The 15,693-nt window shown below is 31.9% G+C and overlaps 1 protein-coding gene and 1 pseudogene across 1 annotated transcript in view; one reads left to right on the plus strand and one right to left on the minus strand.

Moving 5' to 3' along the window:
• Window positions 1-1,083: 1,083 nt before the first annotated feature.
• Window positions 1,084-15,693, minus strand: part of LOC148616443 (cell adhesion molecule Dscam1-like) — an 82,588-nt gene continuing 67,978 nt past the window's right edge. Inside the window, exons 13-14 of the mRNA XM_088583461.1 lie at window positions 3,650-3,880; window positions 1,084-2,608 (exon numbers count right to left, since the gene is read on the minus strand). Of these exons, the coding sequence (XP_088439587.1) occupies window positions 3,689-3,880 (192 nt within the window). The 3' untranslated portion in view covers window positions 1,084-2,608; window positions 3,650-3,688. The remainder of the gene's footprint in view (window positions 2,609-3,649; window positions 3,881-15,693) is intronic.
• On the plus strand, window positions 8,345-9,322 carry LOC148616444 (uncharacterized; annotated as a pseudogene).

Consider the following 15,693-nt stretch of genomic DNA (forward strand, 5'->3'; position numbering starts at 1 on the left):
AACTCAATCCCAACCTTCATTTTGACGACGACGACGACGACACGGGCGACGACAGCACCATAGCATTATACAACCACATTTTTTGTGGTTGTATAAACAGCATCAGATATATCAATCTGATAGTAAAACGTGGGTACGGAATTCAGTAAGAAATCAAATTAAAAAATCAGATCAGTCAAGGATAAAAAAGTAATATTTTTATAACTCGATTTGTATATCTGAAATCCGATTGTAAATACTGGAATGAATTTTCATAGGAATCTTATTATCAAAATTAAAATTGGACCATTTTATTTTTTATGTTTTTGAGCGAGGCCTAACTTTATTCCACTTTAACTAAAATAAAAAAAAACGGTTAATGATAGGTCTACCCTGTAAAAACATTTAAACTTAATTTCAAAAGGAACATATTATCACTCGAATAATAAAATTCAGTTAAACATGAACCTTTTTATCTATAAATTCTGATAACAGATATTTTCCCTTTTCAACCCCTATTTTAAGTGTTGGGCAAAGACCTCCAAAAACTACAGGGCCCTCTGCTTTGTGCCTAATATGCCTAGGAACAAATTGTTAATATTTCAAAAACATAAAATAAGTGTTATCGTAAAAAAATCAAAAACGACAACAACAATGTAATACCATTATACGAGGGAAAAAACCAGGCGCATAAAAAATGCATATATGTGAAACCTGTGTGCGTACGAATCATGATAACTATCAATAGATTTATTTGCTACTTCATGAAAACCTTACAGCACCAACAGTAGACAAATAAAAGAAAAATAAATGCCTTCGCATTGCATTGATCGTATTAATATATATGCAACATTAATAGTTAAATTTGAAGGATTTCATTTTTTCTCAGTATCAAAAGTACTATAACTCTTAAACAAAAATACCACAAAACTAGACAAATAAATAAAATATTTTGACCTATGTTACTGTAATATATTTGTGAACATATACATGCATTGCTGAAAAGTTAAACAAGTAAAAGTTCATGTCAAATATGAATATATTTTTGGCACATCTTCGATATGTTGAGTTATTGTACAACTTAAGTATCAAACAACAAACGTTGACCAGTATTTTATTTTATGTCAGTCAAAAGAAAGGCATACAAAATATATTTTAAGACTAATTATACAATTTATTTATGACAAAAAGTAAAAGCATATAAAAAGCAGATATTAAGTTAAACAAAACAATTAATTGTACAATGAATTTATTACAACGAAAGTATTATATAATAGATTTGAACGAAAACATGTTTCTTTAGTTTTCTATAATTATGGGAAGTCCCATGAACAAATTTTTAAAAAAACATTCTGTATAAAAAAAGAAAATAAAACAATTGAAAAGGGAGAAAAATCAAAAGTAATAACTTATTTTCAAAAACGTTTAATAAAAAAATGATGCAGTCATTGCAAAACATATTTTACATTCAAATTTCACAACAGATAGATCTTTTTATGCTGAACACTCTAGCCAATGCCCAAGTTTGGCTATACCTGACAGTTTTGAAGTACATGCGAAAAACAAGTCTGACCCCTATGTTCTACACTTAATTACCGATGCTATGTTTTCTAACAGTTAAAAAATCATCACACCAGTCTTATACAAAACACCATATGAAAGCTACATACCAAGTATGGTTCTTATTTGTCTGGCAGTGTCAGAGAAAGGATTTTTGAAAGAAATAACATTTAAAACAGCGAGAGAAAAAAAAAACATTGGAAAAGGGCAATAACTCCAACATGACTTAACAGATTTACACGAAAATATGGCCACCAATAGATCTCATCATGCTGAATATTTTAACCTACATCAAAATTTGGTTATCCGTATCGATTTTGAAGATACTAGTGAAACTTCTTTCTGACCTCTGTTCGATTTTAGTATTGGCTTCCATGTAATTCAACAGCGTGTAAGAGGACGAAGAGTTACGAAAAATTATTAACGACGACTGACAATGACTGAAGCCACGTGATGACAATAGCTCACAAGGTTCTATGGGCTAGCAGAGGTTGAAAATTCCTAAAGCCCGACGCCCGGAACTAAAAAAAAATATTGAACCTCGGACTTGCCGTTTTTTATTGAAATAAGTTCGTCGGGCATGGCAAATCTATAAAATAATAATAACTCTTTTTTGAAACATTTTGTTGTCATTATTTAGACTTTGTTTCTCGATCTATTTCCTGACCTATAGTTATAACTTTATTTTTAGAATGGATATTCACAGGATCGATCTATTGATTAGTCATTCTCAAGTCTGAATCACACCTGCGCTTGTTCAGATGCATTATATGACATACTACAAAATTTTATTGATATAGCGCTGAAATGGTAAAGATCAAATTTCGTTGATAAGTTTAACCCGAATAATTCAGTCGTTATATTTCACTCACTATCAATCACTACATTAACCTCGTGAGTCGGAGAGAATCGATGACGGTGAGGGCTTGAATAATTCGAGTTAGATAAACTTTCGAGGAAAAACTCGTTGCTCAGTTACAATTTTACGGTTAAAAAAACGCAGAAACGGAAAGCTGATGACAAGGCATCAGACCGGGAGACGGAATCAATTGACACTGTGTCTTCTTCCCTGTAAACATAGAAATATACATAAGAATATCAGATAACGAAATTGAATATATACATTAACAGTAAATAGATACAAAATTTAAAAAAAAGAAATAAGACAATATATAATCATCTGTCAATGACACATATGTACTTTATGGTACATGTAAACATATGTTGTAGTAAAAAATATTTGGTTTATACATTAAATACCATACTTCTTACTAAAATTATTTGAATGCTATTTAATCCTGAGATGCATTAAATAGAGATGTAGTTATACTTTTCTTACTTAAAAAAAACGTTTTCAAACCATCAAGCTAAATTTTACCATATAGATTGACGAAATGAAAACAAGTATGATAATCTATAAACATATAATTTTAGGCAAAAAAGGAGAAATACTTAGATAAATGCTAACTGTTGTATATTTCTCTCCCTACTCAAATTTACCGCACCTAAATATATACAATCTTTCAAATTCAAACTGAAATATTCACATATAAAGAAACACTTTTCATGTAATACAAGTATTCGTGAACTGTTTACAATAAAGGACAAGTAAAAATAAATCAAATGTAATAGAGGTTGGCAGCTAACAGGATTTTGATAGCAACATTGTGTATGTACATTTGTGGGAGAGAGCTTCTGACAATTGCTTGAGTCGAACATGATTTAGAAAATAACTACAGGTATGAGTAGAGTAACTAGTTCATTCATATGTTACCATTGGATAGGTTTGATATTTTTTAAACAATTTCTTCAATAAAGCAGATAATTAGTTAATAACCAAGAAATGATATTAATTGTTCTATACTTGTCCGATTTCTTGAACAAAAAATTATATGGAAAATTTGTTTGATGGAATTGAAAGTTGTATTGTTTCATTCATTTACTTATAGTATCGAATGAAGTATACATGAAGTAATAGGATTAAGGCTAAAAGCAGTTACAGAAAAATATTGAGAAATTAACTTATTTAAAATAATCCATAGTGCGTGGCTAATATAATCTGCAATTTAAAAAAAAACAAAACAAAATAACTTGCAATTTGTTTCATTACATTCAATGTTATCTTGTTAAGTAATTTATCACTTCATCATCACTTTTTCCCTCGACTGATCACAGTGAGTTCACATGCTCCTTCTTGAGGTGGAAGGGGTGCTTTCTTTGTATGGTCCACATCACAGTAGATAGTACGGTCATCTAGACCATGGATGGCAGATTTCCCAGTTTTGGTCTTGGGTAGGTTGCTAAATGTTAGGTCAGCGTACTGTAATCCATCAGCATTTTTCTAAAATAGACACATTTCATTTAGCACATGTAATACACACTGGTAGAAAATAACAACAATTTACTGATCAACTTAAATATAACAAGTTAGAATCCCTCAACACTAATTACATATATCGAAGAAGGTGTTCAGTTTTACCACGGAATTTGTTACTCCTATAGTGGTATTAATTAAACATAGATGCTTGAAATATTAAAAAGATCTCCTGGGAACCCTCAATATTAGACTATTATCGGAATAAAAAATCATCAAAGCCTATTATATTTATACAACTATTCCCCATATTCAGTTAAAATTCCGACTCAAAAGAAGAAAATATCATTGTTAATCTAAACAAAAATTAAACACCTAGTACAAAAACGCAGTACTTAGTAGAGTTTCTTCATACTTTTAAGAGGAATCGAGGGAACCAAGGTTATAGCAGTAATCAAAATAATGTATTCTAGGGACGAAGACCAGTTATGGAAAACAGACATACACAACAAAGAATATAAAGTAATTAAAATCATACATACAAAGTAACAATAGCAAATGAACAACTCAGACTCCACTAAAAAGTAGGAGCATGGACCAAGTGCAACGATAGGGTAAGCGTCCTCTGCTTTTCTAAAAATACCCGGAACAGACGAAAGAGGAAAGGAAAACTATGACACGTTGAGCAAATAAGTTTTCATGGCGCAGATGGACACTCCGTAACGATCCATTGAGTTCATGATGACGACCATAAAACTTCTGTAATGATGACTTCAATCTTGTAGCAACATAACCCTGTTCCAGAAGCCTATTTGTTAGAATTCTAGCACGATACAACATGTCTGCGTAAATAACAATTCCAAATAATATTATAAATACGCCCCCCAAAAATGTTGTCTAAATGCTGGAGTAGTTTTGGACGTGTTTTCAAACAGATGGTCGGCATTTCAACTGGAACAAATTGTTGCCCCACTTTTTGCCCACCTATTCTTTCACTCTAATGAGGCTGACTTAAAAGTTGATCTAATAATTAGAAAAAAATATCGTTAAGCCACATCATTTGATCTCAGCTACCACTATATAGATGATGAATTCTAGTTACAAGGATTTCATACATTTCATCTACCCGAAACAACTTGCATTTAAAGACGCTACAGATATATGAAGTCAGCCTCATATCTTGATCTACTAGTATAGAGTGATGGAAAAGAAAAACGCATGACCTACTTCTAACTATACGACAGTCGCCACATGACAATTCATTTCATGTTAACTTTCCCTTCATCAGTGGAAATATTCCTTCAGCATCTGCGGATATATTTTTTATTTTCAAAAATCATAAATCATACCTCCATATACCTAAACTATGCAGACTTTTTATAACATGCTAGACTTCTTACAATTGGGCTTCTAGGACATGTTATATTGCAACAAGATAAAAGTCATCACTACAAAGGTTTTACTGTCGTTATTATGAAATCAAAGGCCGTTAAGAGGTATTCATCTGCACCAGAGAACCCCTCTATTCAATTTGTCATAGTTTTTTTTCTTTCCTCTTAAATGGACGTGACATTTAATGAAAAACTCAGTGGATGTTTCTAGAAGAGGACCTTAACATACCGGTACATCTGTTCAATGCTTCCAGTTTCCAAAAAATGTCATCTTCATTTTCCTCTACCCTGTATATGTTAACATATACCTCTATACCTATAAAACGACAATGCGGTCATGTTTTCAAGGAACAAAAAAATCCAAACGAAATTTTTTAAGGAACATTCACGCAAACTTCCATAAAAATCTATCACAATGTTCTAGAGATGCTAGAAAAAAGTTTTTGACATTGACGGTCGCCAAATGACGGCAAAAGCCCAATTGGCATTTTTAGCCAGATGAGCTATAAACCGTAAGAGATATCCAATATCTTAAATCGAAAAATGCAGAAAGGGATTTTCATGGGGCTTTTAATTTAAAAACAAACTTCAGAATCAAACCAAAATTTTAAGTGTTGATTGGGTATGGCCCCCTTTGGTACCCCTGTAAGATTCACATAAGAAACCCAACAAAACGAATTTCAAAATCTAAAAAAACCTTTACTGAATGAAGAGATGTTAATCAGTTAAATAATTACGACCAAGGCAGTCAAACCCTAGACAGTTTGAAAAAGAAAGGACATACGTATGGACAAGTACAACATTTATACAGCCTTGAAATTTGATTGCAATTATACAATTTGACCAGAGCACAACTTCCGAAATCAATCCCAACCTTCCTTTTTCAGAATGATATTTTGTGGTACAATTTCAATGAAATCTATTCATTGTTAATCAAATTATCATAAGAGATCGGTAAAAAACCCCTTCATGGTCCCTTATAATTAATCAACTCAAATCGCAACCAAAAAGTCAAGCTAGTCTACCTTTTTGAGGTATAACACCACATATTAAAATCTTAAACAGATATAATAACAAACAGTCAAGTTATTGTCCAAACATAATGAAAACTCTTGTTTCTGGTTCCATTTAAGAACAACATTCCTCAACGGTTCAAACATTACATGTAACTATAAATAATATCTCCGCACGGCTATAGTGGTATTGAATATGATAGAACAATATTGTGGACATCTATATGCTATTACTGGAGGTAATTTGCTAAATTCTTGAACAAACCCCAAAATCAATAACAATCTTCTATTTATTGTTTGGAACCTCGTAATAAAGTTTTATCAAGATCAACTGACTAATATACAATTAATCACACACAAACCAAGACAATGACGATGACACATACACCAACAGCACCCCATCATAATATGCATTTGGTCGAATAAAATATTACATTTTCTCTACGTGGCCCCCTTTGACCCCTTATAAGTAGAAATCGAAGAGAAACTAGGAATACTGTGGGCAAGCTCACAAAGGAAATACCCTTGCTTTAAATGGACTAAAATAAAAATAAAAACCCTTGTTGGATTTTCTCCAATAGTAAATACATTCCTTCATGCATATTTTTATATGATACCCAACTTTTCAATAAAATTCAATCAGGGGATTAAGGTAGTAGACCTGAGGTAAGGGAGGTAATCCAAATTGAAAGGATTTTAGTAACTAGAGCGTTTAAATAACTCCTAATATGCAAGTTTCTAGAACAAAAATGCCAGCCCCAGTAACTCTGCCTTTTTGAAGTATTGATTAAATATTTCAAATGGATACATTGAGGAATATATTTTATAAGGTGGGAAAACATTTGAAATGATACCTTTAACGACAAACCAAGATTCCTTTAGATATAATATTACAATTGAAATATAAAGTTGTCTCTGTCATGAGACAGTACTGCTAACCAATAACATTGCCAGTTTTATAACTCCTTAACCTTTTAGAGTTTAAAAAATATACATTTTGTTTAATTCTTTATAAGACTTTAAGCTTTCTGTTTTCATTTGTTGCTTTGTTCAGCATATGACTCTATCCAGCATTGAACTACGTTTAGCATATAAGTTTATCCCTTCGTGCAGGATTATAAATATTTGTGTGACATTAATTTGCAACTGTAGTTGACTCAAGCTGTGCCTGGCAATGCCTTTTCATCAATAATTTCATTATCATAATTTGATACTTGGTAACCTTATTGAATATTAACATGATTTTAGCCATTATGATTAATTATCAAAATAAAAAAAATTATAGTTAAATGCCTTATCCTACTATCATTAAAACATAAGAAAAAACTACACGGTGAACTTTTCTGAAAATTTGTTTATTGATTCGCATAAGAATAGTCCATATAATATCAGTTTTGTACGAAAATTTTTAATGTATTACAAAATAGAGGTTGTTGTATAGTCAATACCTGAAAATGACCCCCTTTTTTGTTATTTTGTTAAATTAGAAACCTAGTATATCTTGTACAAAATGGAAAGAATAAAATTTGATATTAAATCTGGTATTAATCCTTTTAAAGTGAATTTGACTTAATATTCAGTTATTTATTTAAACATATTATCAAATGATCCTAAAAAACCAGATATGGTTCAGTTTGGCCAATGATTCAGATTTTAAAAAATACCAATATTTTAGTCTTTATTGTTCAAATTCTGCACGGTGAATTTTCTTATAAAATGACAAATAATGCGGCATAATCAGTGTATTATCATGTACAAATTTGAAGGAAATTGAATGGGAAAGGTTTGGGGGTACCCCAGGTCTACTACCTTAAGATAGCTGCTGTATTGGTAGTGAGCTAAGATAGCTCTTCAGTTTTTTGGCATTTGATGATTTTTCTGATGGATTATTTTGTTAAAAGTTATATGTGGATGATGTTTTTTTTTCTGATGTACTTTCTGAATTTGTGATTGTTGTAAGGATTTTTATAGCTTTTGAAAGATACTGTACATTAACTAATAATTTTGTGCAGATTTTGGACATATCAGTATTCAGCCTGTAGTCATATAATCAGTATTCAGCCTGTAGTCATATAAGTGATACAAACATGCCTGGAGACAATAGAAATAGAGACAAGGATAGTAATAAGACTGCTCAAACAATGTTAGTTCCTAAGAAACCAAATCAAGGAAATCCTCAAGGAAATCCACCAGCCAAGTGTGACAAACGAACACATTCAGATATAGCAGAGGACAGCATTGAAAATGTTGACATGATGAGTATTCATTCAGATTTAAAGGACATAAAAAGATCCCTCCAAGCAGGACACAGTTACACCTGGATCAATTGGTAAATCAAAGGTATCTGAAAGACCTGGTCACAAACATTGTTGGAAATTTATTAAATACCCTCAAGCAATCAATGACAGAAGAATTTAATGTTAAATTGAGTGAAAGAACAGAAAGACTTCAAGATAAAGTCATTTCTTTAAATTTATAAAATGATTCACAGAAGGAAAGAGGGAAAAAGACAAACAAATAGATGAGCTGAAAGATATAGTAAAGAACTGTAACAACAGGTCAATAGATGCATTAAAGCTAGGGAATTACAATGAACAATATTCTAGAAAGCACAATAGTAGGAAGGTTAATTACCTTGAAAAAAGATATGAAAATCTTCGTGAAAAGTTTGTTGAAACTGTGAAAGAAGATCTAAAGGTGAATATAGAACCATCTGATGTGATTGCAATTCATCGTATTCCCGGAAAAGAGGGTGAGATAAGACCAGTAATTGTAAAAGTCAGAAATACAGAAGTGAAAATTGACATAATGAGAAATAAGAAAGGGCTTAGGAACAACATAAAATTCATGATGACATCACACAAAGAAATATTGGGCTGCTTACAAGATTAGGACAAAAAGAAGCTTTAGAAAATGCATGGTTTTATAACTGTAATGTTTATGGAAAATTGAAGGACAGTAAACAGAGGATAAAATTTGATCGATCTGATAATATAGATAAGAATTTTTTTTTTAAATTGTCAAAATCATATTTTGGTTTCACTGTAACTATGAGCATTATTTAGAAGTAAAGGAACTTATGATCCATGTTTTATTCAAAGACTTGTTTTGACTAATTTAAAGTTAAAAGGGGAATATTTTTTTTTAAGTTTTATTCTTGGTCAATTATATTAACATTAAAATTTACTGAGTAATTATTTATTATTTTTTATTTATCTATTTATTTTATTTTTTTTTATTTTGATTAAAATGTTTATTAACCATTTATTTATTGTTATTTGTTATATTGTTTATGTTTTTTTTTTCTTTTTGTTTGTTTGTTTTTTTTTTATCCCTTCAGTTTCCGATTTATATTACATTATGTGATTAAAAACCATACCTGATCATCTCTTATATAATTTATGTATGTTTTTTTCATACTGGATTGCTGCTAGGATTGGGGTGCCAGTGCATGTCCGAGACCTTCGTTGCTGTGGCATCTCTTTCCTATCAGTTCAGTGTGAAATGGAGATATCAGTTCATATATATAAACGGTAATTTTGGTGTGGTGAATGAAAAGAAAGTAGGGGGGGGGGTCTCTTTTTCTTCCTTTATACACTACAGTAATGTTGCTTGTATCAAGGAAGGATCTTTAATTCATTACAGTGTTTTCCCCGAACTCTGCGCATCCGGTATGTCTGCGCTGACGTCATATCCGTAAATAGAAAATTGATAATCACCTGTTTTCATCCGTAAAACAAAATATCAATCAAGAATAGAAGACATATTTGGTAAGTTTCGTTCTTTCAATACCACTTGTAAGTAAAATTATTATAAAAAAATCTGTAAAATTATGTAGAAGTCGATAAATTGACTGGATTAGAAGGGATTCCCTAATGTGTAATGACCCATGAAATGATGACCTAGTTAACAATGCACTACATGTGATTTAGAATTGCTTACCTGTTATACATTTTCATATATTAGCTCAAAACCATGTTCCTTTCTTAATAATCTCCGAACAATATGATTTGCCATATGCAAATTTAAACATATATAAAGATAAACGAAAGTTTTATCTGCCATCATCAAACAAGAGCGTCTGCTTTACTTTGACATTGACCTTAGATAGTGCTATATTCTGATTGGTTAGAACATCATTCTAAAGTAGTAAAAAAATTTCAATGTGTTAGTAATACTGATGTTGATGAAAAAAAAAGACTTCTAGAAAAAAAATATTTCCTTTAATTTCTTTTAATTTTAGACAATGCAAAAGAAAAAAAGAGCAAATAATAATTTTAGAAGTGTTAAAAGAGGCTTTTGATGATGTCAGAATTAGGGGAGAAAGTATAAGAGGTGCAGCTAGAAGACATGGTGTCCCAGAGAGCACACTCAGATTACGATTAAACAATATTACAGGGGTTGATAACATAAGAATGGGTAGTCCGACCATTTTTACAACTGCAGAGGAGATTAAGATAGCAAGGCATTGTGTGTCAATGGCAGAAAAAGGTTACGGGTATGCACGATGGCAAAGAATGGAAATGACAGCTAATATGTGCACTTTAAAAGGAAGAAACAAAGCTCCGACTAAACACTGGTTTTATGGTTTTTTGTCCCGAAATTCTAATGTCAAAATGGTCCAGCCTAAAAAAAAGAGAAAAAGGTCAGAAATGATGTCAAGGCTGAGTATATTACAAAGTATTTTGAGGAGTTGAAATGTATTCTAGATGAATACAGTCTTACAAACCAACCCTCACAAATCTGAAATGTTGATGAGACTGGAATCTTTCTTGACCATTCCCCGCCCAAAGTACTTTCTCGTCGTGGCCGTGATGCATTTTCTGTTACTTCAGGAAGGTCATCAACAACAACATTAGTGGCTGCAGTAAGCGCACTTGGTGAGACCATACCTCCTTACATTATATATAAAGGTCAGCGTCTGACACATGAGTTGGTAAGCAAAGGAATGGCTGGTACCAAATACAATACATCTCCTAATGGATGTGTTAACACTGAGATTTTCTTGGATTTTTCAATAACCATTTTCTTGTCCATGTCACTCAACGGCCTTTAATTCTATTGTATGATGGGCACTCTACCCACATCACCATTGATATAATTGAATCTGCCAGGAAAAGTTCATCTATTTGTTCTCCCTCCACATAGTTCTCACATGTTGCAACCCCTGGACGTGTCTGTCTTTAGTCCATTCAAAAAAAGTTTGAATACTGAATTACACAAACGTATGCATGAGAAACCTAATTCAGTAATTACACGTGATCAGCTACCTTCATTCATTAACACTGCATACAACAGTTCTATGACCGTTGCAAACATCATGTCAGGTTTCCGTAAGACAAGGATTTTCCCACTGAACCCAGAGGCTGTTCAGCCAAAAAGGTCAGTGCACAAATTAATCCAGTGTCATCAACAAATAAGCCTAGCAGGAATGAACGTACAAATGTGAGGTCCATCAACGTACTGTTGAAAAGTCAAATCAAACTGAGAAACCCAAGAAGAAAAGAACAACTTTTGTACATCCCTATGGCGCAGCAATTACTGAAGAAACATTCGGGGACTTACTGATCCAGAAGAAGACAAAAAAGGACAATACTAAATCAAATAAAACACAGAAGAGGGAAAAGAAAAATGATGAGTTTATTCAAACTGAGATAGAAGAACCAGCTCACAAGAAAAGAAAACCATTTGAAACACCATATGCTAGCATTGAGAAAGAAATTCCATCAACATCAAATGCAGTCTCAAAGGCAAACAAATCAGTTCAAAATAAAGATTTAGGAAGGGGTCTTCAAAAGAAAACAAATCTGAAGGAAAAGGGCTTGCAAAGTCAACAAAAACAAAAACTTCTGAAAAGAACTCAAATGTTTTAGAGGATGGTGATGAACTTGAAGTTGAGGATACAGAAACTTGCATTGTGTGTGGCAAATGTCAGCCAGATGAACTGAGACTGGATATAAGCCTTAAAATTGTTAACTGGGCACAGTGTGATTGCTGTCTCAAGTGGGTCCATTTGAAGTATTGTACCGAGGAGGAACACATATCTAAAACTGATAACTTCTACTGTCCCTTGTGTTACCTCACAGAGCATCTTAAAAATAGCTTGATTTTGTGACTGTACCATAGATATTTACAATAGATATATATTAATTGGTTACTAAACCTTATAACTGCCTAATCAGTTCATTTAATAAAAGAAACTTGTAAATTTAGCTCCACTTAAAAATCACATTATCACTAACGTATCACAACAACTACAATTCGAACCCATTGTTTTGCAACTTTTATTGGTTAAAATCAACTAAAACAGTTTGCTTTGTTCAATGAATGTTCTGAACAATTTGTAAAACTTAATTTGAAATTTCATAATCATTCCTTTATCCATACCCAGGTGTTCATTCTATGCATGCGCAGAATGACCGGACTTTCATTGTTTACAAGAAAACAGCATGTTTGTCATATAGAAAACAAATAAATCAAATTTGCTAATGCCACTGGTAATAAAGAATGATTTGCTGAAAAACATTGTATGTAGATTTAGTATTCGAAATTTTAAAGGACAGTTAACCATGAGCTTATGTTTATAAAAGACTTAGGTGCGCAGACATACCGGACTGCTCCGTACTACTTTGTTTTTCCTTGCTGAAAATATAAAGCGGGAGTAAGTAGCATTGACTTTATTCTTTTATCATTTCTCAGAACTTTGAAGTATTTTTGAGAACTTCGTGAATTTATTGCCAATTAAACTGTGACTTAAATCTGATGCGTATTATGCATTGTATCAAGCATCATCTTTGTATATGTGATATGTATGTCTAGATCTGCGTGTGTGTTAGGCCTTATACTGTGTTAAATTATTTTTGTTTGACTAGTGTACTTTTTTTATTCATTAGAAGATGTTATTACATAATGAGTATTGAAAATAATTTAACAGTTCTGTCTATGAATGTTCGTGTTCTTTCTAGAAATAGGAAAAAGAGATTAGATGTTTTAATTGGGTTAAAGAAAATGGAGCATCTATAGTCTGTTTTCAAGAAATACACAGTAGTGAAGATGTTAAAAAAAAATGGGAAGATGAGTGGGGTAGCAAATGCCTTTTTAGTCACTGTAATAGTAGATGTCGCTGGAGTTCGTGTTATGTTCAAACAAGGTTTAGATTTGAATATTAATGATTCAAAAACTAACCCTAATTGGCAGTACATAGTACTGGATTTATCTTTATGTGAGCAAAGGTTAACTTTTGTTTTTGTATATGGATATAATACAGATGAATCATGGTTGTTTGATGATTTATTACAAAAAATTCTAGTTTTACTAATGCCAGTATTTTATTATGTAGTGACTGGAACGTAGTTGAAGATTTTCACATATAATATTTTGAATAAAAAGATTGAAGAAGTTGTTGAAACATTTGAACTCCTTGATCCATGGCAAACTTGTCAACCTAACGATAAAAAGTTTACTTGGCGTCATTATACTCCTATCAAACAGACTTGACTATTTTTTAGTAAGTGAAGACTTATATTCACTGATGAAAAACGCAAAAATACTACCTCGCTTCAATATTGATCATTCAGCGATTATTTTCACATCTGCAGCTAGTCTTGGAAAGAGGGGAAGGGTAATTCCAAGCTGTTGAGAGATGTTGAATATACACATAAAGTGAAGACCTGTATTAAAGACACTATACCTGAATTTATCGTTCATGTGATATAGAAAACCTTTTTCATGTAAAATTTACTTGTGACGATCAAATTTTTCTTGAACTCCTGAAGATGAAAATCAGATCAATGTCAATTACACATTGTATAGCAAAATCTAGAGAAGAAAAGGCAATTGTTTCTGACCTTGAGACTGATATACAAAATTTAGAAAATATTATAAATACTTCTCCTAATGAGGTAGTACAAATATCCTTGAACTGGAAAAAAAACAGAATTAGAATCTAAAAAGGAACAAAAGGTTGAAGGTTTACTTCTTAGATCCCATGTAAACCGGCATGAAAATGGGGAAAAGTGTACCCAATATCTTTGTAAGCTAGAAAAAAGAAATTTTGTAAAGAAGACAATGGGTGTAGTGATCAGTGACCGATGTATGCATATATCTGATCCATCTGAAATATTACAGGAAGAACATAATTTTTATAATTTTTTTAACCCCTATTCATGTAGGGAAGTAGATAATTCAGATAAATCATTTTTATACAAAAAACTCACACAGGAACAACAGGACCTGTGCGAAGTTAATCTGAATATGAGGAATTTTATATGTCACTGAAAGGTATGGAAAATGGTAAGAGTCCTGAATCAGATAGATTTACTGTTGATTTTTGCAAACATTTCTGGAGAGATCTTGGACCATTTGTTTATCGTTCTTTATCCTTTTGATATGAAAGTGGGAAGTTCTCAAATTTTCAGTATCAAAGTGTCATTACAAATATACCAAAAGAGGGTAAAGATAGAAGGTATATTGGTAATTTGAGACCAAGTAGCCTATTAAATATTGATATTGAAATAGCATCAGCTGCTATTGCAAATAGACTGAAAACTGTGTTGCAGCTAATAATCAGTGACACAAAAAAGGTTTATGAAGGGTCGATTTATAGGAGAGAATACCAGGATGTTATATGACTTGATGCACTTCCTTGAAAATATTGATAAGTCAGGATTGCTTCTTATAGTAGATATTGAAAAAGCTTTTGATTCCATGAACTGGAACTTTTTAAAGAAATCTCTTAAAATTTTAATTTTGGGCCTTCGATCTGTAGATAGTTCGAGACTCGAGGCTAAGAGCTGTGTTATCAACAATGGACACTTATCCAATTTCTTCAATTTTGAAAGGGGTTGTAGACAATGAGATCCACTGTCTCCTTACCTATTTACAATAGGTGTTGAATTTTTATCATTAAAACTAAAATCTAATTACATTATCCATGGAATCTCTATAGATAATAAAGAAATGCTTTTAAGTCAGTATGCTGATGATATTTTTGTTTACATCGGATGGTAGTGAACGATCTTTAGATGAAATTCTCAAATGTTTTAACAGGTTTTCATCTATATCTTGTTTAAGGATGAACTCTTCTTAGACTAGAGCAGTAAGGATTGGTCTGAAAAAATATTCTGATTAAGTGATTTGTCAAACTTTTAAACTTCTATGGTCGCATGAAAATTTCAAACTTGTTGAAATAGATTTTTCCCTTGACATGAGTAGTATAGTTGAAATTAATATTGCTAAAAAATAAAAGAAGTCTCAGCAATACTTAAAAGCTGGCAACACAGAAAGTAAACGTTGCTTGGCAAGATTACTGTTATAAAGACTCTGGCACTACCAAAACTTATTCATCTGTTAAATGCACTATCAAACTTAGCTCTGTCGCAGTTAAATGGACTAAATGTCTTGTTGCATAATTTTATATGGTATGGGAAGACAGACA

This window comes from Perna viridis, chromosome 5 (genome assembly GCF_037379345.1).
Source record: "Perna viridis isolate PV_CMFRI_1.1 ecotype Kerala chromosome 5, ASM3737934v1, whole genome shotgun sequence".
NCBI lineage: Eukaryota > Metazoa > Mollusca > Bivalvia > Mytilida > Mytilidae > Perna > Perna viridis.